Here is a 27,497-nt window from a genome sequence, read left to right on the forward strand (position 1 = left end):
TAGCAATACCATTTGGGAAATGCGTGAGTACGATGCTTTACTACATTACTGAAAAGGAAAGGATAATTCTGTATGCCTGTTCTGTCACAGCTGGCCTGTAGAAACATCACTGGGAGCATTGCCAGGGGAGACTATTAAGGCTGGTGCTTTTGGAAGTTTAGGATTTCATATTATTTTAACCTTTATCTATTATCTTTAGCCATTACTTCATCGTCCTATTAAAAACACCCAGGGCCAACACATTAATTCCAGTCTTTCTTTTACTGAGGAGATAATGGTGATTTCAGACCACAAAGCTCAAGCTTCTCCTGGATTGCTGGCAGCAGGGTAGGGGTGGGAGTGTGGGGGTGGAGCATGGGGGTGTTTCTTTCTGGGTTTAAAATCTGGCTTCCCTGATTAGCAAACTCTACATAAAGAGATACTCCACACAGCTCTGAAGGAGATGGTTTTCTTTCCTCCTCAGCGTGAGGTATCATTACCAAGCTCCCAAAGTCTGTTTGACTTTGGGATGACCCACTCATGACCTCTTTGTTTCCTCAGACCCCAAGAACTCATGCCCCTTTGGGTGAGATATAAGAAAGCAGAAGCAGAGAAACATACTGTTCACAGTTGCAACGTTATTGGGTGGACCAAGAGAAAAAAAATACACATCTACAAAAAGCACTAGTCGTGGCTAAATGTTCATTGTTGCCTTAGCAAAATTTAGAAGAGCCTATGGCTCATGGGAGATGAGCCTATGGCTGTGTCTCTGGGGGATTATTCTGATTATATAATTGATATGGGAATGCCAATCTTAAATTGTGGGTGGGACCATTCCCTGGGCATGACTACACAGACGACAGAAAGTGAACCAAGCTCTAGCATGCGCTCATTCATCTGCTTCTTTCTGATTCTTTACTTTAGATGCAATGTGACCAGCTCTCTCAAACTCCTGCCACTGTGACTTCACTGCAGTGATGGGCAGTGATGGTCAGAAACTCACAGTGATGGATAGGTGCCTGCAAAAGGTGAGAAGGAAACCTTCTCACCTCTGTTGCTTGTGCCAGTAGACTTTATAGCAGGCTGACAAGAGGCTATAGAAGTACTTAACATGGTACTTGTGCCAGAGAACCTGGCACTCCCTTTGCTCCACTGCTATTTCCAATGCAGCAGTAAGTTCTACCAAAGGCATTGGAGGGTCTTGTATGCAATCAGAGAGATACATCTTTGTTTAAAACAAACAAACAAACAAACTCTCTCTATTTGGAAATAATTATAGACTCACAGAGAGTTTCAGGAACAACATACAGATGGCCTCTGTATCCTTCTCTGTGTTTCTCCAATGATTGAGCGGCAGGCAACCAGCAGACAGCAGAACAAGGAAACTGACCGTTAGATGTACGTCAGCCATTTATACAGATTTGCGTATATAGTGCTGAGGTCAAGAAAAGACGTGACAGCAAACAACATTCTTTTCCTCATCAGTCCTACCCTGGCCTCTTGACGACACCATTCTTAATCCCTGGGAAGCACCAATTTCTTTGTGTGCCTTTCCCACGCTGAGATTATTTTAGACATGGAGAGTCACACAGCAGCCGACTTTCTGCTTTCTCTTTTCTCTTTTCCACTGAACTTCATAGCTCTGGTTAGACATCTAAGCTAGTGTGCATCCAAACAGCTTCTCTGTTTTACTGAGTGGTAAACCCTAGTGTGGATATGAAATGTCACTTTAACATAGACATTATAGACTCCATGGTGACTGCCAAATGGCTTTTGTGCAGGCACCATTTCAGGATCTCTCCAAGATTTCCCTGCCAACAAGTTTTTCTTTTTCTTTCTTTTTTAACAGTTTGAATATCTAAAGACTAATTAAGTAAATAAAGAAAGAAATTATTTCTTATTTCAAGGAAAACACTTTAACTCCACTTTAGAACATCCTTGCTCAAACACTTGTTAGCCCAGTAATTTAAATTATTCTTATGTAATGCTTTAGTAAAGTTTGTCCCACTGACCTCTTGTTAACCTCCTTTGACCATCTACATAAAGATAAATAGACATTATGCAGTTTTAAAACTGGGTAATTGCATTGACCTTCTTGTATCTGTCCAAATGTTACTTTGTTGTATTTAGCAATATATTCTTAACTCTTATATAAACCCATAACAATACGTGTATATATATAGCTGCAAAGTTATACATTATTATAAGTAATTTTATTTTGTGACAGAAATATTTGCTAAAAGAATAGAATAGAGACCCTCCAGGGGCACAGTATGAATTATAAAACTAGTTGTTAATAAAAGATAGTTTTGCTATTAGCTCTTATTAGGCCATTTATTGTTTGTCTCTTTGTTTGTTTAAGACAAGGGCACCCATATCACCAGCTGGCCCTGAGTTCACTATGTAGTTGAGAATGACCTTGACATTCTAATCCTTCTGCCTTCATCTCCAGGTATAGGTGGTATGAACATGCTCACTTTATTTGGTACTGGGGGTTGAATCCATGGCTTCATGCACACTGTCTGTATCTCCAGCCCACAGTAGTTCCGTTAGGGTAACAATGTTTATTGCATAGCCCTGTAACTAAGCATAGTGTTTTCTATGAAGTATATGTATATGTTGCATTGGTGCATTTTTCGTTGTGAGCCTAGCCTTTAACGTCTGAGCCATCTCTCTAGCCCGGTGCATTTTTTTAGGAGAGAACTCAGCGGTTTGGATCATTTCTTCTTCACTATGCTTTGCCTAGGCCCTACAGCCCTTTCTTCCTTGATACAAATTGCTTCTTTAAATTCCAAGCCTGGACATCAGACAATTGAACATACAAAGAGTGAGACCTCAGTTAAATGAAGCATATATAGCATCTATTAAAAACATATAACAAAAGGGTTAGCTAACAATTACTGTCTGGGCTATTTATACTCACAAATCACCTGAACATAGGATAAGTTCAATATCTCACTCAACAAAATATACCAACGAATTTGATTGCGGCACCTGCCATTTTCTGCGGTGCAAATATTCTACCTTTGCTTATTTCAACGTGAAATCATTAAAGGCAGAATTGAAAATAACTCTGCAGAATCAGCTCCTGTCAATATGATCTAGCACCAGAACCCCACAGGTTTTGTCCACTTTCCACAAAACGTACACTTAGGGATGGCAACAAGGTTCAGGGTACAAGCTCCCTGGGGCTTTCAGCTTGCTGGATGCAGGCCTTATTCTGCAGCTGCAGCATGGAGTTTTGTTTGTTTTCTAGGTATACCCCACAGGGGGATCCAGAGTTAAAAAGCCAAGAGCATCAACACTTTCCCAGTTCCCTCAGTGAGTTCACTTTATTCCACAAATCTGGTTTCTAGACTTCATGAATCAAGGTATCATGACAGTTTGAAGTGCTTCTGTTTCCATGGGAACATACTATGGTGCAGAAGAGCTGTGTGTGGAACACAGCAGAGGCAGATTCCTGGTTATCCTGCTCCTTCAGCAAGGCATAAGAAACACTTGTGCAGGCAGCCAATGTGTCACTTGCCCTTGGCCATGTTTGTTTTCACTCCCACTTAAAAGACTTCATTAAGTGTCATATGCCTTACTCAAAAGACAATTCAATTGCTTTAGAAACCCTTACAAGCTACAGTTATCTCAGGGTAGAAAATATCAAAGGCTGTGGTCTTGATCTAATAAATACTGTATACCTAGTTAAAAAAAACTTTTCTTCTAGGACACAGATTTTTTAAAAAAAAATCAAGTTTTGTTTTATGTTGTGTATGGACAATGGGGCTGGGAAGATAGATAAATTGAACATGGCCCTTGTCCTGCTTCTCCTGCTGTGATTGGTAAGACTAAGGATTACAGGAACCTGGACCCCAGACTCATCATCACTGACACCTCGGATAACTCAACATAATCATGCTAAGGTGCTTTTTGACACCAAATGCTCTTGAACACACCCACCGTAAGTGGGACCTGGAAATTTTATGATAAGAACTTTGCCCCTGACCATGTGTTCTCTGGAACAGAAGAATTAGCACCAGCAGCTAGGAAAGACACATAGTTCCAGATTTTCTTTTGGATCTGAAATCAGACGTCGAATTCAACATCTCAAAGTAATTTACATAGGTAACAAATATCGAAATTTATTGCTGTTATTTTTATTGTGCTAAGAAGCACACAATATGACGTTTATCACCTTAGCTACTTTCTCTATACATTAATGTTGATTCTATTTGATACTATTCAATGGATGTCTAGTACTTTTTCATTTTTCAACATAGAAAATTTACACACCCATTAATTCATGACCTGTCATCTTCCCTCTTCTTCTCCATTTATACCTCTGCTTTCTGCTTATAGATTTGACCTGTCTAGGTGCTTCATGTAACTGGAATATACACAATTTCCCTCATGTAATGATCTTATTTTACTCCATGTGTCCTCATGCATGGTTCATCTGTGTTGGAGTATACATCAGTAATTTCATATGTTTAAGACTGAGGAATATTCCATTGTATGTGTGCTATATTTCACTATGTGTCCAGTCATGAACATTTAGATTGTTTCCATTTTCTGGCCATTATGAATAATGGTGCAATGATCATGAGTGTAGAAATACTTGTTTGGGATGCTGCTTTTTAATTATTTTGAATATATACCAAACGGGAGGCTTGGTGGGTTCTATAATAACTTGTGACTTTTTGAGGAGATACTATTTTTTTCGTAGTGCTGTAACTTTTTCTTTTCACTGCCACCAATGGCACACAAGTTACAATATATTGAATTCACTGCTTTCCCCTAGTTGAACTGAATTGGCCAATTTCATGGATTCCATGGTCCTCTTGCAGCATTTGCTGTCTTTTTCCTCATCCTCACTCTGTTTAGTGGTGTATGATACAATACATTGTGATGCTGATTTGTATTTCTTCATGAATTGTGTCTGTTGTTTACAAATATGTCCCTTCAAAACCCTAGTCTAAACAGCCGAGCCACCTCTCCAGCCTCTTTTGTATATTTTTAATTAGTTTGTTTCTTGTTATTAAGTTTCAGGGGGGTGCTTTTATTCCTTATAAAAATATAATCTCCATTTCACATGTGGCCTTTTCAATGTTATTTCCTTACACGCATAGTTTCTGTTTGATTTATTTCTATTAAGATAGAGGCTCAACTTTGTTCTTTTAAATGTGGATATCTAGTTCCTACAATACTATATTAAATTGTATGTGTGTAGGTCTCCTGGGGACATCAACCAAAAACTGTATTAAAAACTACAATCAGACTCGGCACATATTGTCACATCAAGGAGATTTGGGGCAGGGGTTGGGGGGAAGGGAGGAAGGGAAACTGTGGGGCAGGTTATAATATCCTATAGTAGAACATATACATATATATATGATATGATTCTATCTGATATACTATCAGATATATATACTGTGATATATATACTGTGATATATATACTGATATATACTGTGATATATATATCACAGACAGGGAATATAAAAAGAATTGTGTGTGTGTGTGTGTGTGTGTGTGTGTGTGTGTGTGTGTGTTGTTGTGTGCAGATACTCATGCCACAGCATGCATGTGGAGGCCAAAGGTCAAAGGACTGCTTTTAGGAACTGATTTTATCTTGTCATCTTGTGAAATCCTTGGCATAAAACTCAGGTTTTCAGGTTTGTACACAAGTGGCTCTACCTACTGAGCCATCCATCTTTCTAGGATCCCTTAGTTCAAAAGACTATTTTTACGAGTGTGCCAGTCTGCTATGCTATCTTTGGGCACCATTGCTGAAAGGTATTTGGTCATAGTCCATGGTTTGCTTTCGGGACTTTCGCTTTTCTCACAGTGATTTACGAACCTATGTGCAGAGGCACACTGTATTGACACTTTCGGTCCTGCAATCAGGAATAATGAAGTTTCCAACTCTGTTCTTTTCTAACATAATGTTAGCTATTGATGGACTTCTTGAGACCTCATAATATATATAAAATGTATATAATTAAAAATTACTTTCCACTAAGATTTTAATGTGATTTTATTGAAATTGTTAACAGATCTGGGAGGCATGGACATTTTAAGAGCAGGGAGTCTTCTAATACAAGTAAGGAATGCTTTTCTATCTGTATTTTCTTGCCCCCCCCCCCTTGATTACTCCTAAATTTACTTGTCTTTGATACTGTCATAGATAAGATTCTCTTTATTTCCTGTTTGGATTGTTCTCTGTTGGCATACATCTCTGTCACTGAATTCTTTGTGTTTCCTGACTTTGCATCCTGCAGCTTTCCTGAAATGATTTATTAGTTTCAATAGGGCATCTCTGCTTTTGTAGCTGCTTTTGAGTTTGCTCTATGTAAGATCATGTCATCTTCAAACAAAGATTTTACTTTCTTCCTATTCCAAGTTGGAAGCCTTTACTGCTTTTTCTCATCTAATTGCTCTTCCTAGGACTTCTGGTCCTAAACTAAACAATAATGGTGAGGGTGGGCATCTTTCCTTGCTCCCAATCATAGGAGACTTTAAAGCTTTCAACAATGAGTGTGATGTTGGCAGGCTGCTTTGTTTGCAACTCCTATTACAGAGACACAGTTCTCTCTAACCCTTACTGCTGAGTGCTCTTTTTAAAATCATGAAATGGTGCTAAAATTTGTCAACTGCTTTTCCTCATTGACTGAGGTGATATTTGGTGCTTTTCTTCAGTCTTGCCTTGTATCCGTAAGACAGGCAGAGATTCACAGCATGAACGCTCTTCAAGTGAGGGACTTTGCTCATCACAACATATCAGGAGGATATACAGTATGGATGTCTGCTGCTCATGGTATCAGGCAAGTGCTAATCTCAAAGAAGGAGGCTGGATATGTTTCCTCTTCTAAATTTCTCTGGAAGGTTTGAGCAGAACTGGTGCTAATTCTTTTCATGTTGGTCCTGGGTCTTTTTTCTTGGGAGGCTTTAACTATGACTTTCACTTTATCACTGGTTATAAACTATTCAGATGCCCTGTGTCTTCATAACTCAGCTGGAAAAGTTGTGTGCAGTAATTTATCTGCTTCTAAGGCATCAAGCTTAAAAAACATCTGTGTTATAATTTTCAATATTTCATTTTTTGCTCTATTTTAGCTTTTTCTTAGTCTAGATGAATGTTTACCAAGTTTGTTGATCTTTTTAATTAATAAATTCTTCATTTTACTAATTTCTTTTCTACTCTTTATGTCATGTGTCCTGCTTTAATAAATATCATTTCCTTGTTACTACTTTTTTGTTTTGTTTAGCTTCTTCTTCTAACTTCTTAGTTGTAAACCCAGGTTGATAATTAGGTAACCTCTTTTAAAATTATTTATTACTAAAAGTTTACCTCCTTACCTAGACTTCTGCTGCATTTGTAAGTCTTGATATATTTTTACTCCTCTACAGAAAATTTTCAGGTTCCCTTTCATTTCTCTCTATACATTGATGGTATAAGGTTCAGTTGTTCAATTTTCACATATTTGCAGATTTCCTATCTTCCCTAGACTATTGAGTTCTCTTTTCATCTTAAGGTGGTTAGCAAGGATACTTTGTGTAATTTAACCATAAATCTGTAGAGATTTATTAGATGTGAATTATCTTATAGAATGTCACAGTCATGCTTGCAAAGAATAGGGGGCAGAATTGATCTGTAGGTGTCAGTTATGTCCAACTGGTCTACCTTTATTGAAGTTGCCTGTTTCCTTCGTGATGTTTTTCTCCGTCTTTCCATAACATAAGAGTGGAATATCAAAGTATTTTATAATTATTCATTCCCTTGTGTTTTCTGACCTTTGCTTCCTACATGAGGGGTCCTGACACACACACAAACACAGACACATACATCATCATCATCCTATGATGGTAAACTGACTCTTTTACCATGTTAGTGTGACAGGTTTTTGCCTTACATTTTGTCTTGTCTGATACACTGATTTTCACAAAAAATATTTTATTTTATATGAGAGTGCTTTGCTTACACATATGTATGTGCATCTCATGTGTGCTTGGTGTCCTAAGAGGTCAGAAGAGGGCAGCAGATTATGTAGAACTAGAGTTACAGATGCTTGTGAACAATCATGTGGGTACTGGGAATAGATCCTTGATTCTCCACAAGAGCAAGTGCTCTTCTTAATCACTTAGCAACCTCTTCAGCCCCTATATACAATTTCTTAAAGATAGCATATAGTTTTAATACTTTAAAATCCATTCAGCCAATCTGTCTTTTAAATATATATATAAAATCCATTTTATACCTGAGACAATATTGATAAGGGAAGGAATTAAAATGGCCATTTTCTGGGTACTGGAGCATCTCTTGTACCCAGAAGATGCTCCAGCACACAACAAGAACATTTGCTCAACCATGTTCATAGCAGCCTTATTCATAATAGCCAGATCATGGAAACAGCCTAAATGCCCCTCAGTAGAAGAATGGATAAAGAAACTGTGGTACATTTACACTATGGAATACTACTCAGCTATTAAAAACAAGGAATTCCCAAAATTTGTGGACAAATGGATTGAACTAGAAATGATCATAATGAGTGAGTGAACCCAGAAGCAGAAAGACTCAAATGGTATATACTCACTTATATCTGGACATTAGCCCAAGGGGCATGTCCCATGAAAGTCTTCACCTACCATGAAAGTGGGATAGAGGTGAGGACATCCTATTGAGACTCTAGGTGAGAAAAATATAGGGGATAGGGAGGTAGGTGGATCCAGAGGGTCCTAGAAACCTACAAGAGGAACATCATGATGGGTGGATCTGAGCCCAGGGGTTCTGCTTGATCTAAGGCACTAAACCAAGGACAATATGTGCAGTCATCATCAAACCCCTACCCAGATCTAGCGAAGGGACAGAACATTCTCTACGGTTAAGTGGAGACTGGACACTGACTTTCACACAATCTCTGGTGACCCATATTTGGCCATGTCCCTTTGTTGAGGAGGCCCAATAGCACTCGGAGGAAGGAGAACAGACTACCAAGAAGAGACTTGATACCCTAGCACCATATTCATGGGGAGGAGGTCCCCCTCAGTCACAGCCATAGGGAAGGGAGATTGGGGTGAAAGTGGGAGGGAGGGAGGAATGGGAGGATGCATGGGATGGGATAGAAAATGAGATGTAATATGAATTATTTTATTTTTCAATAAAAATGTGTTAAAAAATAAATAAAATGGCCATTTTGTGGGTTTTTTGTTTGTATTTTATCATTTGCGTTCCTCCTTTTCTTTACGTATTAGTCTTTATTTCCTTGATCATTTAGTGGCAAGTTTTTTTCCTGATCATTTCTCTTTGTGTATGTTTCATATGTATGAAATATATATATATATATACATATATATATATATATAAACACATATATATTTGTGTTTAATGTTGCAATTATATGGCATTTCTTAAAATCAGAATAATTTATTTCAAGCTTAATTGTTTTTATTTCAAGTTTGATTTTTGTCCTGCAACCCTGTTGCAGATGAGATAAAATATCTTTAATATTTTAATAACATATACTCAAATTTATTGTTACATTTTATGTTTTTTCTTTATATATATCTTTGCCAGACTTAAAAGTGCCTTTTGTATCTATGTTAGAGTATTGCAATCCTAAATTTACTTATGTATGTATCTCTACATGGTGGTTTGATCGAGATTTTCATATGACTGTGCCATCCACTTTAACTCAGAAGTTTCTTTAGCATTTATTGCAGTACAGGCCTACTAATGATGAACTTTGATTTAGGTGACCTGGGAAAGTACTAATTGCTATTGTATTTTTAAATGAAAATATTGTTAGGTATGGTGGTTTTCATTATAAATATATTTTCTCCCAGAATTTTCATTAGATAATCTTATTCGTACTGGATTGTAAAACTCATGCAGAGACGTCTGCAAACAGTCTTTCAGGATCTCTCTCCTACATGAGATATGTCACTTGTTTCTTGCTATATGGGTATTCTCTTTACAATACTGGCTTTGTATTTAATCATCATTTTTCTAAGTGTATATCTCTTTGGATTAATTCTAGGAGATATTTTGTGAAGTTCTTGAATCTCTATGTCCATCCCTCCCCAAGAGATTTAAGCCATCACTTATTCAAACATATTTATTTAATGCTTTATTTTCATTTTTTGAATTTCAAAAGGTGTATAGAGTTCTGTTGGATTCTGTCACATAAATTCCTTAGTTATTTTCACTTTCCTTTGAGTTTTGCTCCTCTGCCTCCATAATTTCCACTGTTCTGTCTCTGAATTACTGATTGTTTCTTCTTCTTGGCTAAGTTGGCTTCCTTCACCTCCAGAATTTATTCCTTTTCTCCTTTTTCTTCTTCTTCTTCTTCTTCTTCTTCTTCTTCTTCTTCTTCTTCTTCTTCTTCTTCTTCTTCTATGTCCATGATTATTCTATTTTTTCCCACATATCATTTTATCAATTTAATTTTGCTGTCTTGAAAAAATTATCAAGAATTGAAATTATGGTTAATTTGAATTATTTTTTGGGTAATTAATAAACTTCTAATTCTTTAGAGTTGGTTTCTAGATTTTTAAGCTGTTCTTTTAAATACATCATATTTGTGTACCGAGGTTTTCAGTGCTCAGTGCCTCCACATTGTTGTCTCTGAGAGTGGCCTTGTTTTTTTCTAAGGTGTGCCCTGGCTGTGAGGGTAGAATGTGCCTAGTGTGCACTGTATAACTGACTCTGATGTCAGACCAGGTTAAGTCTGGATAAGTAGTTTTTGTATTCAGTGGGCCTTACCCCCAAAGTCCTTTTTATATCAGCATTTAGATTTAAGGAAATATACATTGTTCCTTTTGACATTGTTCCTTTTCCTCCTTTCCTTTGAATAAATTATAGTCACTATATTAAATGTTTCTTATACTCGTCCCCCACTGTCTCCAGATAAATATTGGAAGTTGGGATTATTTTACTGATGACTTTATTTAATGTTCAGATATTGGTGGAATGGGTAGAGATAACTGAGTCCCAATGAGTGAGCGCTATGAATTTTCCTACTATGACTTACCATAGGCTGTTTTTCCCAATGACTAGAAAGCAGAAACATTCATTGTGTTAGGTAGCTAGACTGATATTCACAACCTGAGAGGCTGTTAAGGATGGATCCCTCCCTCACTGTCAGCTTTGGACTCCATTCCATGTTTCCCTGGTAATATGAGCAAGGGAAGAGTCACAATCACCTCTCATGTGACTTACAACGATACTTGAAACATTTGACCATACCATGGCTTTACTAAGCCCTGTTAAAGCAAAAGTACATCCTTATGGTCAGAAGAGTGGAGTTTGAGTTCTATGTCAGGCCCTGGGTAGAGATAGAGCAGTCTGACCTACTTATTAAATTAGAACTCTACATAGGACTGTCTCTTCCCTTAAGAATTAGTACAGCTGGCCCTGTCAATTAGTTGACCAGGAGTTCACCTCTTGGAAGGATGTTTTAACTTCTGACATGCTAAGGAGATGGGAGGAATAATTATCCCCTATATGAGATTACATAGTTATACACTAAACACTTCTTCCAATTTACTTGCTCATAGATCTTCACTGCTAAACCTGGTTACTCTTCGGAGTTCTAACTGCACACGCATTTTTTCCTTTTTTCTTCTTGTTATCTCTTTTTGAGATGCTGTCCCAAATCCTCCTGCCTACCAAGGGTGAACCTGCCCTGCTTTGTTGGATCCTAACTCAAAAGGAATGGCCATCTCTCATTCTTTTATTCATCTCTGCCCTCCCACAAGCTTCTGAGTTTCACCACTTACATGCACTTTGGTTAATCTATAAAACACTAATAAAATGACTCTCAAGGTTTCTTCTATGTCCATTTTAAATTTCCTTTATTAATGAGACTAAGATCATATGAAAGGAGTCTCAGTTTTTTTCTGGTAGCAGTTGTTTTTAGAAATGTCACAATGGCAACTGCTGTACGTGTTGTTAAGTCTGTGTATCCAGTGGACAGGAGGGTCCCTCTTTTATTTTGCTGCCATTACTTTCTACTTGAAAAACTTCATAAGTGTCAATTCTAGCATACCCTAAGCCATGCTACCAAAAATGTAATTAATTTGTTACTAGAAAGAGGTAGATAGGAAAACAATTATCTCATTTCATTACATTTTCTCATTAAAAAGATTTAAGGGGATAATGGTAAAATACATAAAACAATAAATGCACTTAAGATATTACTGGAGTCAAACAGAATAAAGGAAGGAAAACAATCTCAGTAGAATTGTATGCAAGCATCAAATAAGCTTGGACTCTTGAAAGCCAACATGGACAAAGCAACATGGAGAGTAGGGGAAAGAAATCTCTTTATTACTGGCTGGTGTGGATTTTGGCTCTGGACTTACACTTTTCTACTTTAAAGAAAAATTTCTCCACTTTAAGATCAATTTGTTAGGAATATCTTTTTAAATACATGGATCTCAAGGTAGATAATGCTTTCACAGAAATTTTATCGGGGATACAGGGAATTCTGTTAAAAAGACAACATATACTCAGTGTCACACTCCAGTGTCTTGATGTCACAGTTTTAACTCATTGCCTTCCTATGGCTGTTAAGAATTATAATCCATATCTCTAAGACTGTAATGTCTCTCCTACGTAACCTCTAAGGCGTAAGATCCATAGCATGTAGCATCTCTGCCCAGTCTTCACGTTCTTTCTATCAGTGTCCTGGTGACACAAATCATACCATGGTAGTTATTCATGATGCTTCATATTTCTCCTGTACAGGAAACTTCTAGTGTGAAATACTGTCGCTAACCAGAGGATTCCCAAGGCAGAATATGCTCAACTTTTAAAAAGAAAGCAAATGTTCCATTCAGAACTGAACATACGTTCTTGACCAGAAATGTCATCATGACCTGGTTCCTTGTTAGAAATGTGAATTTTCAGGTCTCATCTCAGAAGCACTATCCAGAAATTCTGGGGGGAACAGGTGGTGCAACAATGTGTAGATGGAATAGTATCTAGATGATATTGGTTTACAGTAAAGTTGGAGAACTTTATGCAAAGTTCTATGGTATTTGGGTTTAATCAGTAAGACATTTATTGCTGGCTTTTGCTCTTCGTGGGAGTCACACTCAAAGAATTTTGAGGAATAATGCCTGGTTCTGAGTATAGGGATAGAGTCACTTGACATGCACAAAGTACAACATCAGAATGAGATTCCCGAGATCATAATAATTTGCAGTAAAATTTGATAATTACAAAAATTATATGCATTATTGATTTCGAAACTATCTACACATTTTTTTGGTTTGAATAGAGTTAACACAAATGGCCCCTGTGTTGTTATAAACACTTTCCAGTTTGAGAAGGTATTAGCACAAGATTTCCTAGTCTTCACAGGAAGATGGGGCAACAATACCCTCTTCCACCTGACAAGTGTGGACTCAGTGACGTTCTAAATGCATAAACTTGGATTCTGAGATGCTAGCATTTGCTTTGCCCCTTTGTGATGGTAGAGCTTCTGGGTAGACAGTTGCATTTGGATAAGAAAGACGTTTGTCCTCTCATTAGATGCTGCTCACACTCCTCCATTTGATTATTTTGTAATCTGGCTCAACGAGGCAGTTGAGAAATCAGACAGAGATGCAGATAAGCACTTGTGAAAGTCCCTCTGAAATAACTTTTAGTTTAGCCTTAATGGTTTTCTAATTTGGGAGCCAATCATCTGGATAAATGCCAAATTAACTGGATAATTGCTCAACCCTGCACCTCAGTTTAATTGGTTCATCAGTTACTGAATGTGGCTTGAGTGTCCTGCTAGGGTCAGATGTCCTCTCCCAAGCAGGGCAGGAGAATTGCTGCAATGGAATTTCCTTAAGATTTACTGCAGTCGGGGCTGCCAATGCACATTTTAAGTAACAGTTGAAAAAAGAATTTCTTTAGGACAGAGGTAGCTACTGTTTCATTTAAGTCCCGAAAAATTCATGTCATATTCAAAGAGCACTGGGCAGACCACTTTCTCTGTCAGGGAGCTTATCCTATGGCACAAAGTAAAGGTTCTCTAGAACGCTATGACACTGCCCTTTAGAGTCCAACTGGACAAAGTGTCCACGTATCTTGGTTTGCACAGTGATTTGTGTTCTGCTTTCTGTCCTCAGCTACGGAGTGTTGTGTATTTGGCACCTCCAAGCTATTCTCTTCTCTGGGAAATTGACTTTGGGAGACCTGTTTCATTCTTCACTCTATTTCCTAGCTCCTCTACTTCCAACCTAGGGCCTCATCTCTGTCACTAGTGAGATAGTCCAGGGGGAAACTGAAATGTTTCCTTAAGTAAAACCAGCATCCCTGTCTCAAGGTAAAAATAAGTCTGATGTGTGTGATTTTCGTTTCAAAAACCTCCCTTGTGTATCACACCTGGGCTAGTGTTCACTTAGTGAAGCTCTTATCTCTGCTCACTGCTTCTTCTTGGCTAATCTTCTTATCTTACGGATTTTTTTCCCCAGAGAACATTCCTTTAATGCTTATAGCTATATGACCTGTGCTTCTGCTCTGAGAATTCAGACATTCTCTATGTCATAATTATTTATATCACATGAACATTCTGTATCAAACATATCAGATAATCTTACACTTTGGCGGTTCATTGAGCAATCCTGTCACTTTGTGGACATGAGTAGAGATATTACATTAGAATGGTTACCGTTTAACCCAGAAAACATGTAATGCAGACAGTTGCCATTAGTTTTAAAATGATTTATTTAACAACCGAGTTTCCCAGTACTTTCAGAGTTGTATTCATTTCAATTGTAATATATCCGCAGGAGTTAAGGAGAGACATGGAATTATAGTTATCACTCAGGGTTTATAGGCAGCCCCCTCCAAACCTAGGAATTATGACCCCCAAAGGAATCTCACCCATTACATAAGCTAGTAGTGGAAATGGAGACTTGGAGGATGGGTTAGATGGCTCAGTGGCTAAAAGTGCTTGCCTCCACACCTGATGGCCTGAGTCACATACAGTCCCACAAAAGGAATAAAGGAAACCATAATTGAAAACATTCAAAATATTTCGGTAACAGTTCCCTTGGAAAATTGAAAAAAAAAAAAAAGAAAGAAAGAAAAGAAAGGTAAGTTATAATTGGTCAGTTAAAAACTGGGCCATCTCTATGTAATGTTAATGCATTGACCTCAAGGTAAAACTCTCTCCAGGCCTTGTGAGCATAGCACCCAATACTTTCATTAACTATCCAGCAGTTTCAACCCATGAAAAATAGATATGTTACAAGTATATTAAATATCCTCACAGAACACATAAAGCCAGACCATAGGGAAATCCTATTAAGTGTATACTTCCTAGCCATCTCTTATTCATGATGGCTATTATCTAGCATTAAAGGGAATCTCCTCCATTGCGCTGAAGAGTACCTAATATTGTATTAATAGTTGAAACTAACATGTTTTTTTCATCCCTAAGGAAAAGTATATAATTTTAGTTTCATTTCTGGTTTTGTTTGTTCAGTTTAGCCTCACAATTCTAATACAGGGAAGAAGAAACAGAATATGGAAGCCCAAAGAGTCAGAGTATTATTATTTTTTGAGGAACAAAATGTCTTTGCAATAAAAGACTATTATAGTTTACTACACAGTTAAGCAATATTAATCTATGTTGCATTTTAAAAGATCGAATGTCTTCTCCCTTGAGGGAGAGTCTGTGGAACTACCCACTCAACACACAAATGTCCTTAAATTAACCCCAAATACATAATGTGACAGGCTTGGAATGAAAAATGGGCTCTTAAGGATGGAGCTTTTAAATCTGTCATTTAAGAATTTCTGAAATTGTTCATTAATAAGATTTCATCTTTATGTCTTGAGGTAAATTCTGTCTACACATGCTTTCAGCACATGAATTGATTTTTAAAAACACATCCAGGATTCTATATTTACAGGAAATCGTGCTGGGTACTTTCTGATTTCAGGCCATTTTACTCTGCTCCAGCACATTCTTGGTCTTCTTTCTGTTTGAATTTTTCAAATCCAACTTGTGCAAGGCTCAGCTGCCTAGTCCCGCTCATCAGCTAATCTCGCCTCCCTCGGCTCCTACCAATTCTCTCTTCAGTGCTAGTTTGGCCTATTACTTTCCTGAGGTGCCATTAAAACCCTCATGTTAAATGTGGCTGAAATCAGGTTGGCTAATGTCTTCTGAGGAGTTTTCGTCTTCACTCTTCAGGCTCTGACCCGAGTTGTTTGTGCTTTAAGAAATGTTGACTTGAGCACCTAATACCTAAGATAATGGTATTACAAGGTGGTGATTAGGGAAAATAATCATGCCAGGAAAATGAAGCTCTCATTACCTTCTCTGAGGTCTGCTGCACACGGGATGTATAGCTCCCACAACACACGGAGGCTTTTGCCTTTGACACGATGGACGCTTGTCCAATGTAAAGATTTTGACAAGAAGAATAACTGTGGAGACTTCTCCTGTCTTTGCACAGGTTAGAAGATAGTCAATTTGAGATGATATATTTTCAATGTAAAATCTACATGTTAGGCACTGAGCACAGCCTTTAAGGGGAGAGCCAGAACATAGAACCTGGGAAATCCATTGGCAATAGGAATTGCTCTTGTTTTGCGCTTTTATTCCTTCTTTTATGGTCCAGCCAAGAACAATTGTTTAGCCCCTCTACATTAAGAGCTACTGATGAAATAATTTACAATCCTTTTGGTGCATTTAGACAATTAGCATTACCTGTACATTAGTAATAGCTAAATTTTAGAACTTTCTATGGGATACATGCAAATCACTTTCCTAGACTTAAAAACAACCTATATATTAGATTAACCAATTATTCAATGAGGTATTTATTGGCACATGAATATGTTTTCTAAAATGATATCTCAACTCTATCATTCACTTACCATCTTTATTTATTCAGAATTAATTGAGTACCGACCATGTACTTATCTATTTCATTCAGCCCTGAGGATACAATTATGAACTTTGACACCATAGGGAGTTTAAAATACAGTAGAGAATAAAAGGATGATCATATCAAAGTATTATATACCTCTGACCTCTGTTATTAAGGCGATAAAGGTAAAGGACAGTACAGAAATCAGTAATAGGAGGAACTTATTTGGGCACAGGGCATGCGACTTCCTGCAGAAGCCATCTTGGGGCTTGGAGAGTGGCACAGAAGCCGTGCAAGCAGAAGCAGTGTGTTCCATTGGCCTGTGGGAAAACTGCTTCCCCGGAACTAAACGCAACCATGAAGAGCACAGTTGTCATTTGACAAGCACTAAATGAACATGTGAATAAATGAGAGTACTAAGTGAATAAAGGAGTTGAGTGTCTCAGAAAATGAATTGTGGAATTAAGTAATTAATAATTAAAGGAAGATGGGTTGCTATACATGTAGATGGGAGAGGTGAGTTCTAAAGGGAAGACATAGCACATCAGCAGACCATTAGTGCATAGGCTGGAAAGTTCAGACAGGGAAGAGCAATGGTCACTATGCCAGCTGTTCAAAAAAGCTTTTCCAATCCAAGTCAGCTCTACTCCCCCCAAGTGGAAGTTGTACCAGATTATAATGATCACAGCAGATGTGTTTCCGAAACTTTGTTCATTTAAGAAATGTGGACTGTGAAGAAATAGAAAGTGAGTGCCCAGGGAGCTGTGTTAGCTCCTATAAGTGCCAGAAGAGACCCATTTCAAAAGTGGTCTCTTCCTGTTGCTTGGAGGCTATACCACTTGTTTCTAGAACATCTTCAAGCCTGAGGATCTCTTTATGCATTCTCTAGAGGTGAACATTTATGGTTGGCAGGTTTGCTTATTACTTTAGTGACTTAAAGAGATTTTCTTCTATTTTTTTTTCTTTCCACTATACAGACTCACCTATTACACTAAGCTCAGCGCTGGAGAAGATAACTCCATGTTTGTTCTCTGCCACACATTGGTACATGCCAGCGTCTGAGAGATTCACTACTGTTATGTTGAGTGTTCCTTGCTCGATTTGTATTCTATCCTGTGAAAGAAAAGAGGAGTATAAAAATAGTGACCTTCTACATCTGAGAACTTAAGGCAATTTTGCTACATGTAATGTCAAGAGGGCTTAATGGGAGGACAAATAGTCATCATATAAGCAATTTACATTAACATGATCTGCTTATCTGTCAAGTAAATCTGTGCCAGGTCAGATGGCAAATGGAACTAGCAGCAAATCAGTTGGTAAATGGAATTTAAATTGTAGGATTCTCTTGCATTCACGTTGATTTAATAGTGAAGTCATTCATATGAATATGCCCTGTAAATAAGTGAACTTGACCTTGAAAGCTGAAGAGCTGTTTTTACTCTATGGTTTTGTGCTAATTGGGGAAAGGGTGAAAATACAATCAAGTTTATCATTAGAGTTTAGAGCTCTTAAATTATCATCAGGTGGCCCTTCAAGGGCTGATAGGATTATAATCTTAGATGGGCTCACAAAAATTTTTAGTACCTGTTGAACTTACCAAAAAATAATAAATGTTAATAATTCAATATTCTACCAGTCATGATGGTGGCATATACCTTGAATCCCAGCACCCAAGAGTCAGAGGCAGAGAAATGGAGGCGAGAGGCAGAGGCAAAGGGGCAGAGGCAGAGGCACACAGATGCCTTAAGTTTGAGGATAGGATGGTCTATGTGGTGAGTTCTAGGTTAGCAAGAGATACATAGTGAAGCTCTGTGTCAAAAATAAATCAATGTGGTGATGCATGATTGTTGTAAATGGGATGATTTACACTTAGGATCTACTATTAGTCAAGATGTCGGAAGAAAGACAGTATATAAGACGAGAGAACCTTCTCATGGGAAAAACTGAAGTCACGCAACTTAAGTGTCAACTTCTATTTCACTAAGGAGTTCCTGTCTCCATATTATACACACACACACACACACACACACACACACACACACACACACACACCCAGAGAGAGAGACACACACAGAGACAAAAACATAGACACACACAGACAGACACACAGACACACATAGATACACACATAGACACACACACATAGATACACACATAGACATACACACATAGATACACACATAGACATACACACATAGATACACACAGAGACAGACACATAGATACACACATAGACACACACACATAGATACACACAGAGACACACACACATAGACAGACACACACACAGACACACAGACACACACACACAGACACACATACACACACACACACACACACACACACACACACACACACACACACACACATCATTTCCCAGTGAACACAAAGCCTTAGAATAAAGAATCCTGTTTTCTGAGGCATGGCTGTCTACTTGAAGGGTTACTCTGTTAGACTTTCAAGCAATCCTTGTACCTCACATTTCATGAAGAGAGGGAAATGCCAAGTGCCTGAGCCTGCACACAAGCAACTTGCTTGACTTCTGTAACAGAGGGAATGATGAACCAGAGGCACCATCCAGGAGGTTGGGGATAACCATGAGATGATGTGGTCAGAAGAAATTGTTCCCTTTTTCTGTCAGTTGTCTGGGGCAGACACATTTTCTTTCCTAGATGTACTTTGCAGGCAAGAAATCTGAATGAAAGCTGGCTCTCAGCGTGGGGCTGAGGAAAATGCCAAATTTTAGGTAACACTCGGCATTTCATAGGAAAAACACAATAAAGAAAATTAAACGGATATAATTATCTCTCAGATTTCCTTCTGAGAGACACATTGCCTTGTGATGGTTATCCTTGTATCATATCAAGACTCGTCCCCACCCCCAAAATGGATCCTTGGATCCACTTTCTAAACATCTTAGCATATTTTGAGGTTTCAGACATTCTGTACAGCTACCAAAGTGGTAATCTGTGTCCTATAGAGGACTGGTATAGAAGCTTAACAGGAATTATTTATAATTTCTTCTCATCAACTGTATTCACTCTCACTTTTTCTACTACTAATGACATTTGGTTGCCTATTATATTGGAGACAACTCAACATTATTCTGTTTCCATAGCAATGAGGCCACAGTAAACATTATATTACATTAAGACACAATTACCATCAATTTACTTACCCGTGTTAACAGTGGGTCACCATTTTTTAGCCACCTGTAAGTAGGCTTGGGCCTCCCATTTGCTTTACATTCCCAGAAGACACTCTCTTCCATGGCCACATGGATATCATTTATTTTTTGAACCCAATTAGGTTGAGCTATAGACGTTCAAAAACAAAAACAAAAACAAACAAACAACAAGAGGCATATATTCAGTGAATAGCTAATTTCTTTTTATTCTAAGCAATTGAAGATTAAATTGGGATTTTAATCAAATTCCTTTTCTATATGACATACAAATGAGAAGGAGACTGTATGCCCCTATGAACACCTTGTTTCTCATCCATACTGTGGGTCTTTTTAATCATTGAAGGCGTGATCGACAAAAGTTCTACTAACCATGGTTTAAATTGTTCCTGTCCGTTAAGTATTGTTATTATTTTGTTTTAATGTGAGAACACTTCAAGGACTACCACCATACCACTTTTGGATGAGCTCATGAATTTCTAACTGCACTTTTCCAAGACTCCTTTTCATTAATAAATAACCAAGTACCTATGTTCTTTCCACTTAGTCCCTGGTGGAAGTGGAGAGGGCCCACTCAGACACTAGCAAGCCCTGGAGCTTTGCACTTCTGCATGGACAGGAAAATAGTAAAAACTTTAACAGGTGTAGAAAGGTAGATGACAGTTCTATAGAGATGAAATTGATGACCAGTCCACCTTGGCCCTTGAGTGATATTACAAAGCAAAGCAACTCAGTAGTGAGAGCTACTTATTCCTTCTTGGAATGATAACCTGAGGCAAATGTGCTTCTCATTTAAGCCATTGCATGTTGAGTTTTCTTTCATTAGAACAGGTCATCTCATCTTTTTACTAACATGTTTCATTCCCATATGTTACATGGAAACCCTCTGTATCTCTTATATGCCTATGAAGAACAGTTGTCATTTATTATTTTCTGATCCCATATTGGAAGAATGCTAGCCACATCAGTATAATCCTTAAACCCAATATTTTGAGTGAGTTTTGGATTTATAGAGCCCTTTTAGAAAATCAAGCTCTGCCCACAAACTCACATAGAAACTGAAAGCAGCAATTAATTCTCACATATCATGACACTGAACACTATACCAACCATTCACATCATACCATATTTTTCATGTTTCTGTTGAAAGCATGCTTAATTTTCAATGATCTCAATATATATACAACTAATATTCCATAAAATCTTAATAAATAGAAGTTCTTCCCTACAGCACAGTTCATACTTTTTTTTTTTTATCTACAATGGTATGTATATTGGTAGAAAATCTTTTGCTAAAACTCCTGCAGAATATAACCACAGCTATTACTTGGGGTAGTTACCTGTTCACAGGTCATTTCTACACGGTAAGAACTACTGATGGTAACTCAATAACCAGAGTTGATACCAGCATTAATTGGGAGATATCATTACATGTTCTTAACATGTCTTTTAGCTGACTTAACCTCAGTATAGCCATTCAGTGAGGCTTCAAGTCATGGATAATTTAATTCAAAGAGACATTGGTAGTGTGATGACCAAACTGTGTATCTTACTTTCTGGATAATAAACAAAAATAGCAAAGTACACAATGAGTCACTTAACCAGCAGAGGTCTCTAGGTCCTTGGCTAAATGCTGTTTTCTTCTTTTCCATCTACAAGCAATTCCATGTTTTTCAAAGAGTAAAACACAATTTTGCAAAGCCTCTCCTGATGGAGATGATGCATGGCTGCTTAAGAGGGTAGGCCAAAAGGGTCAACTTCAAAAAAACGTTACAACATCAACAAGCATTAGCTTGAATGAAGGGTTATAACCTGCATCACTGAAAGAGCTGCAAGTTGGCTGCTGTCCTCTATCATCCAGCTGCTAATGGGAAGGGACGCTCAGGAGGTAATATCTTCCCTGAGCTCCACTGGGAGAAGGCAGTGTGCAACTCCTTTAGGACGAATGGCCTAGCCTGCCAGCTGCACATTCAACTTGCAGCATATTCACCCCCTGCAGAGTCCCAGAAAACAAAGCAAACAAGAACAAGAGCGCCACGGAAATCTGTTGAATACTAACAAGAATAAACTTCTGAACAAGAATGAGGGAATAAAAAGCAAAACAAGGAAGGGCAAATGTAACTTATGAAGCAATGTCAAGTTGAAGTTCAAACAGGAAACTTCACAAACACACACAGAGACAGATTTCAATGTCACCCACTTCCCGCAACACTTGGGCTCATTTTTTTTCCCCAAAACTTTAGAAAGCTGGAAGCCAAGCCTTGCCATCTCACAAAGGATTAGGAAAAGGGAGCCTTTGAAAAGAGTTTAAAATGACCTTGTAAATTTCAAACTAATTAGGTACTTGTAAGGGCTTCTTTTTTCTTGTGCGATGGGGTTGTGAAAGTCAAGGCATTCAAGAATGGACAATTTGTCCCAGCTGAGGTGAAACCCACAACTAATTTGCCTAATACTGAACTAATTTGCTGTTTGACAACAACAGTCATCAGGTACTTTCTTTGCTTTCAAAATAAAATCTGTTCATAGAAGTTAAATTAAGATGCCCTACATACACTTGCCCTGAAGTGAATAACTGCACAGGAACCCAGGGAGGTGAAGAATGGGGTGGCACGGACTGAGGAGATTGCTTAGCTAGTAAAGGACTTGATGTGCAAACATGAGTTAGCGTATACAGGCTGGGCATGGTGATACATGACTGTAATACCAGCGCAGCAAGACAAAGACAGGTATACATCTGGGGTTCACTGGACAGCCAGCTTATTAATGTGAGGAGGGCCTGCCTTAAAATTCAATGTGGCCACATCTCAAGGAATAACATTTGGGATTCATGTCTTATTTACTTACACACACACACACACACGATTAACCTATTGTATGAGGGATAGTTTGTATTTTAATGTGCCATTGTGGATCTACAGGTCAAAACCACACATTATCACTTTTTTCACTACCACTTATTTATATTGGATGAATCACATATATTATAACTGGGTGATTTTTTTTTCCTTTCAATAACAAAATCTGTGTGCTTGCTAGACATGGTTAATAGGTGTGCATATACTTTGGGGCCACCAAGTTAAAAATCTTTGAATGACGAACATATGAGCTCAGTGCATTTCAGGAAATATCACTTGTAAACTACATCAGAGTAGATATTGTTTATCATATGTTATCAAAATTCAACGATAATATTTAATTAAACATGGCACACATCAGTTCACAGAAGCGCACATAAATTGTTATTTTACAATGATTTCTAAATATTCTTTTATGAGCTCATGCATCAAATAGAATTAAATAAATTCTTATATCAAAAAAGAAATCACTGTTTTGATCTTTTGCATTCTTCTACATTTGGAACAGAAGAATCATTCCTAAGTCTTGTCTCAAGCCACAAGTTCAAATATAAGATTAAATATCTGTGCTGGGATTTGACCCTGTCATACTGTTCATATTTTGACAGATGAACAATCTTTTCATTTCAATCTTTTGTTCAATAACTGCCAGAAATGACCTAAATCAAGGTTTGTATATTCCAGCCCCTGGAATCATACAAGCCTCTTATCCAATAATAATTTCTATTTCAAACAAATATAATTTGAACTCAAGGGTCAAACAATTCTCAGAGGGATCTGCTCTCTTCATTCCCCCAAACCAGAAATTTCTCACAGAAACAAGGGCAAGCCTCGGCCTTAGACCTTGGAGTTTTAAATATCTAAGAGAAAGGGCATGCTAGGCAAATCCTCTCAGTAACTTTTGCAAAGCTGACCTATAGACATTTGCAATTATTTCTGATGACTTCAACTATCTTGAAGCAGCTTGAATCGTTTCCATGACATGCAGAGAGCTGGCTCGCTCAAACACTGCTTTTGTTGGTAGTGAGCTTTCTGAGTCTGGAGATAACTACTCGTTTTCATTGTGCCATCCACATATATAAACTTTCTGGGATTCTTTTTTTTTTTTTTCCTTTGTTTTTTCTTTCTTTCTTTCTTTTTTGTTTTTGTTTTTGTTTTTTGTTTTTCGAGACAGGGTTTCTCTGTGTTAGCCTTGGCTGTGCTGGTCTCGCTTTGTAGGTCAGGCTGGCCTTGAACTCACAGAGATCTGCCTGCCTCTGCCTCCCATTTCCTAGCATTCTAACCATGACTCTTAAAATTTTCAAAATAGTCTCAGTTGACCTTAAATGTAATATCCCTTGTGTTTATACTACAACTGGCCATCTTTTCATGTTTGAATAGATAGTTTATAATTATAGACTGGGTTTTAGAAAGTCCTCGGTTTACATATACCATTGAAATTACACTTACATTATGCTCCAAGATATTGTCCGGATTTCACCTTTGTTTATGTGTCATGGGCTCCTATCTAGTACCCACACTACAATGGCTCTCACTATCCCGCAGGGATTCAAAGCAAGCTCTACCAGGACTAAGTGTTCTTAGAAGATACTGGATTTAACAAGAGCAGACCTTCTCTGTTTTGAACACTAAACATTTGTCATATTTCATGTAAAATATGACCCGTAGTGAGAAACACTGCTCTAATATGAGGTCGTGCGGCTGCAGGAAGAGGTTTGAGGTGCAGAGGTTGAGGACCCACGTTTTCTTCTTGAACTGAAAGTTGAGCTTGACACTAAAAAAAAAAAACAAAAAAAAAAAACCCTCTGACTTCCATATGTAAATCCCTGTTTACATTCTTTTCTAAATATTTTTAATTATTTCCACTTTTGAGTCTATGAATGGGGGTTGTATGTGTATGTGAGAATAGGTTACTAGAGGTCAGATGCATTGGATCTCCGTGAAATTAGACTTATAGGTATTTGTTAGCCTTTAAATGTGGGTGCTGGGAATTGATTTTGAGTCTTCTGTAAGAGCAGTACATGTTCTCAATAGTTGAGTCACCTTTCTGGCCCTATATATTGCTTTTTACGCCAATATGATTCATGCCTGTTGTGCATTTTACTATTTTTTGTTTTGTTTTGTTTTATTCACACACTCTTGTTTACGGCTTTCTGATTTCTCTATAAGACCCAGTTGATTTTTCTGTAAGGGCAGAGGAGAGAGGAGATGCCTCTGAGTCAACACTTTCACAGATACCAATGACAAACAAGCATAAAAATCTACCATGGTGAGGGGCTGGAGAGATGGCTCAGTAGTTAAGAGCACTAATTGCTCTTGCAGAAGACACGGGCTTGGTTCTCAGCAGGCTTATGGTGGCTCACAATCATATTTAACTGCAGTTAAAGGGGACTGGATTCTCCTTTCTGACCACAACAGGCACCATACACCCACATGATACACATACATCCAGGCAAAACATCCATACACATAAAATATAATAAAGAAATCAGTAGAAAAATGTGAAAACACCCTAGAAGGCAAGCCATACTGGGCACATTTCTGTTAATAGGTATGCATTAGCATAGAAAACAAATATGATTGCAGAAAGTCATGTGCATAGGAGATATTGAATGAAGTCTGTAATGTGCTTCACCCGCTGTCAATGTGACATTCATTAAGAGGCCATCACCATTATTTCATATCTTTGGGCTAATGTTTAAACTCATCTGCCATCTGCTCTCACCCAATTTTCTTCCAGCCAGTGAATCCCAAGCTCTTGTCAGATAGGTTTTCTTCATCCTTAGATATAATAACAAGCCAGTTTCTGCCCCCACATCTTTGTCTATACCATCTTATTTTCAGGGATCTTCTCCTTCCCTTTATCTCCTAACCAATGTTCTGCTGGACCATATACCCCCTCTGGAACCCATCTGTCCCACCAATCTCAGTTCTCCTCATCTGCAGCTCATTTGGCACACACAGTTTAAGTGCTGTGTGCCATCAGCTACCTTGCCCTTTGTTTTTAATTTTAACTTTTATTTATTCTTTGAAAATTTTATACACATATGCAACATATCATGATAACATCTGCCTCTAAGTTCTCCCCTGCAGCTCTTCCCAGTCTTCCAAATCTTCCTACCGACTTTATGTTCTCTCTCATAATTATTGATTTGTTTATTGATTTATGGAAGGCTGGCTGAATTTATTTTACTTACTGAGTCAAATAAGCATTGCTCATCCATTGGGAAACAGTGACACTACCCCGGGCCACACGTGTCAGTTTTTATAAAAGTACATATTTTCTCTTTTCCTCCCAGGGGTGTGATAGACAATTCATGAGTTTATACTTAAGGTATTGAGAGAAAAAAGTTAAATCACAGTATTTCCACTATTTAAAAGGCCTTAGTGCTGATATACTAAGGCTAATTACACCTCTAAAATTAACCAAGAAGTGTAGTCTAACAGAAATTAATTCCATTTCATCCTTACCTAAGCTTTGGCCTAATGGTTTTCTGAATCTTCTCTAACTTATGCCAAATTCATTCCCTTTTCCTGTCCACCATAAATTCCCAGTACAGTCAACAGAATACACTACTTACATGTGAACCTTCCCAGTATCACATGAGGCATATCTCTTCTAAGGCAAATACCAACATGAAAGTTAAGTGGAATCACCCCCATTTTATCTAGAGGCCCAGAGATGTTTTGATCTAGATTGACAGGGCAATGATTAGGACCTATTCTACTCCAAGACCTTTCCTTCAGCCCGAGGATCTAAAATTATGCCTGCTCTGCTAAAGACATTGAGAGTACTCATCTGGACCTATGATGCTAAAAATATGGCTGCTGGACCACTGTGGATCCCCAGAATCTCTGCAGAGCATCCATGAATTCCCCTGATCAAACCATATACCTATGTGAGGCCAGATTGTCTTCATATTCTTCTAACAAACCAACACATCATAGCAGGGTGATCAGAGAAATACATAGGAGAATCCAGTTATCTTCTCTTAAAATAGATATGGAAGAGAGTTGGAGAAGTACAAATAATATCATACTACTCTATAGCTGCTTGATTTGGGAAAATAGAATCAGTTTTCTTAAAATATGATAAGTATCTATATACATTTTTTCATTTAAAATAAGTGCTGCACTAAATCAAAATCTATTTTAACTTACAACATGGTAGGTATTGGTGGATAGAAATGCCATAACTACATATTTGAGGCTTTTAGTGATTTTATTTTTGGTCTGAAAAGGACACTTGAAACTAGAGTCATAAACTATCCCCATTGATGATTATATTCATGCAAACCTTGGCATGGTACATTTAATCAATAAAAATATACTTAGTATGCTTTTTGTCTTATGTTACAGTATAGAGAGGCTAGGCCTATGTTTCAACATACTGTCACTGGTGTGATCCTTTCCTTTGTGGTCCACTGTTTCTCATGGGGTGATGAGCTTCTATTTCCATTTCTGTATTATCTCCCATATTTTGTTATTTACAGCAGGTTTTCAATGCACACTCATTGAAAAACAGTAGTGACTCAATTCATTGGTGTTATTAGATGCAAGAAAAGAAACAAAAACCATAGGCTGTACCTTATGTGACACCCAGAGGGCACTGAG

At 37.8% G+C, this 27,497-nt stretch overlaps 1 protein-coding gene across 10 annotated transcripts in view; it reads right to left on the bottom strand.

Annotated features, from left to right (window-relative positions):
* LOC311588645 (contactin-4) overlaps positions 1-27,497 on the bottom strand; it is a 980,815-nt gene that overhangs the window by 159,620 nt on the left and 793,698 nt on the right. For all 10 annotated transcript variants that reach the window (XM_084766525.1, XM_084766531.1, XM_084766522.1 and 7 more), the window contains 2 exons: positions 20,023-20,159; positions 17,828-17,957 (listed from right to left, as the gene is read on the bottom strand). In XM_084766525.1, coding sequence (XP_084622651.1) covers positions 17,828-17,957; positions 20,023-20,159 — 267 coding nt within the window. The remainder of the gene's footprint in view (positions 1-17,827; positions 17,958-20,022; positions 20,160-27,497) is intronic.

This window comes from Acomys minous (genome assembly GCF_964271855.1).
Source record: "Acomys minous genome assembly, chromosome: 17".
Taxonomy (NCBI): Eukaryota; Metazoa; Chordata; class Mammalia; order Rodentia; family Muridae; genus Acomys; species Acomys minous.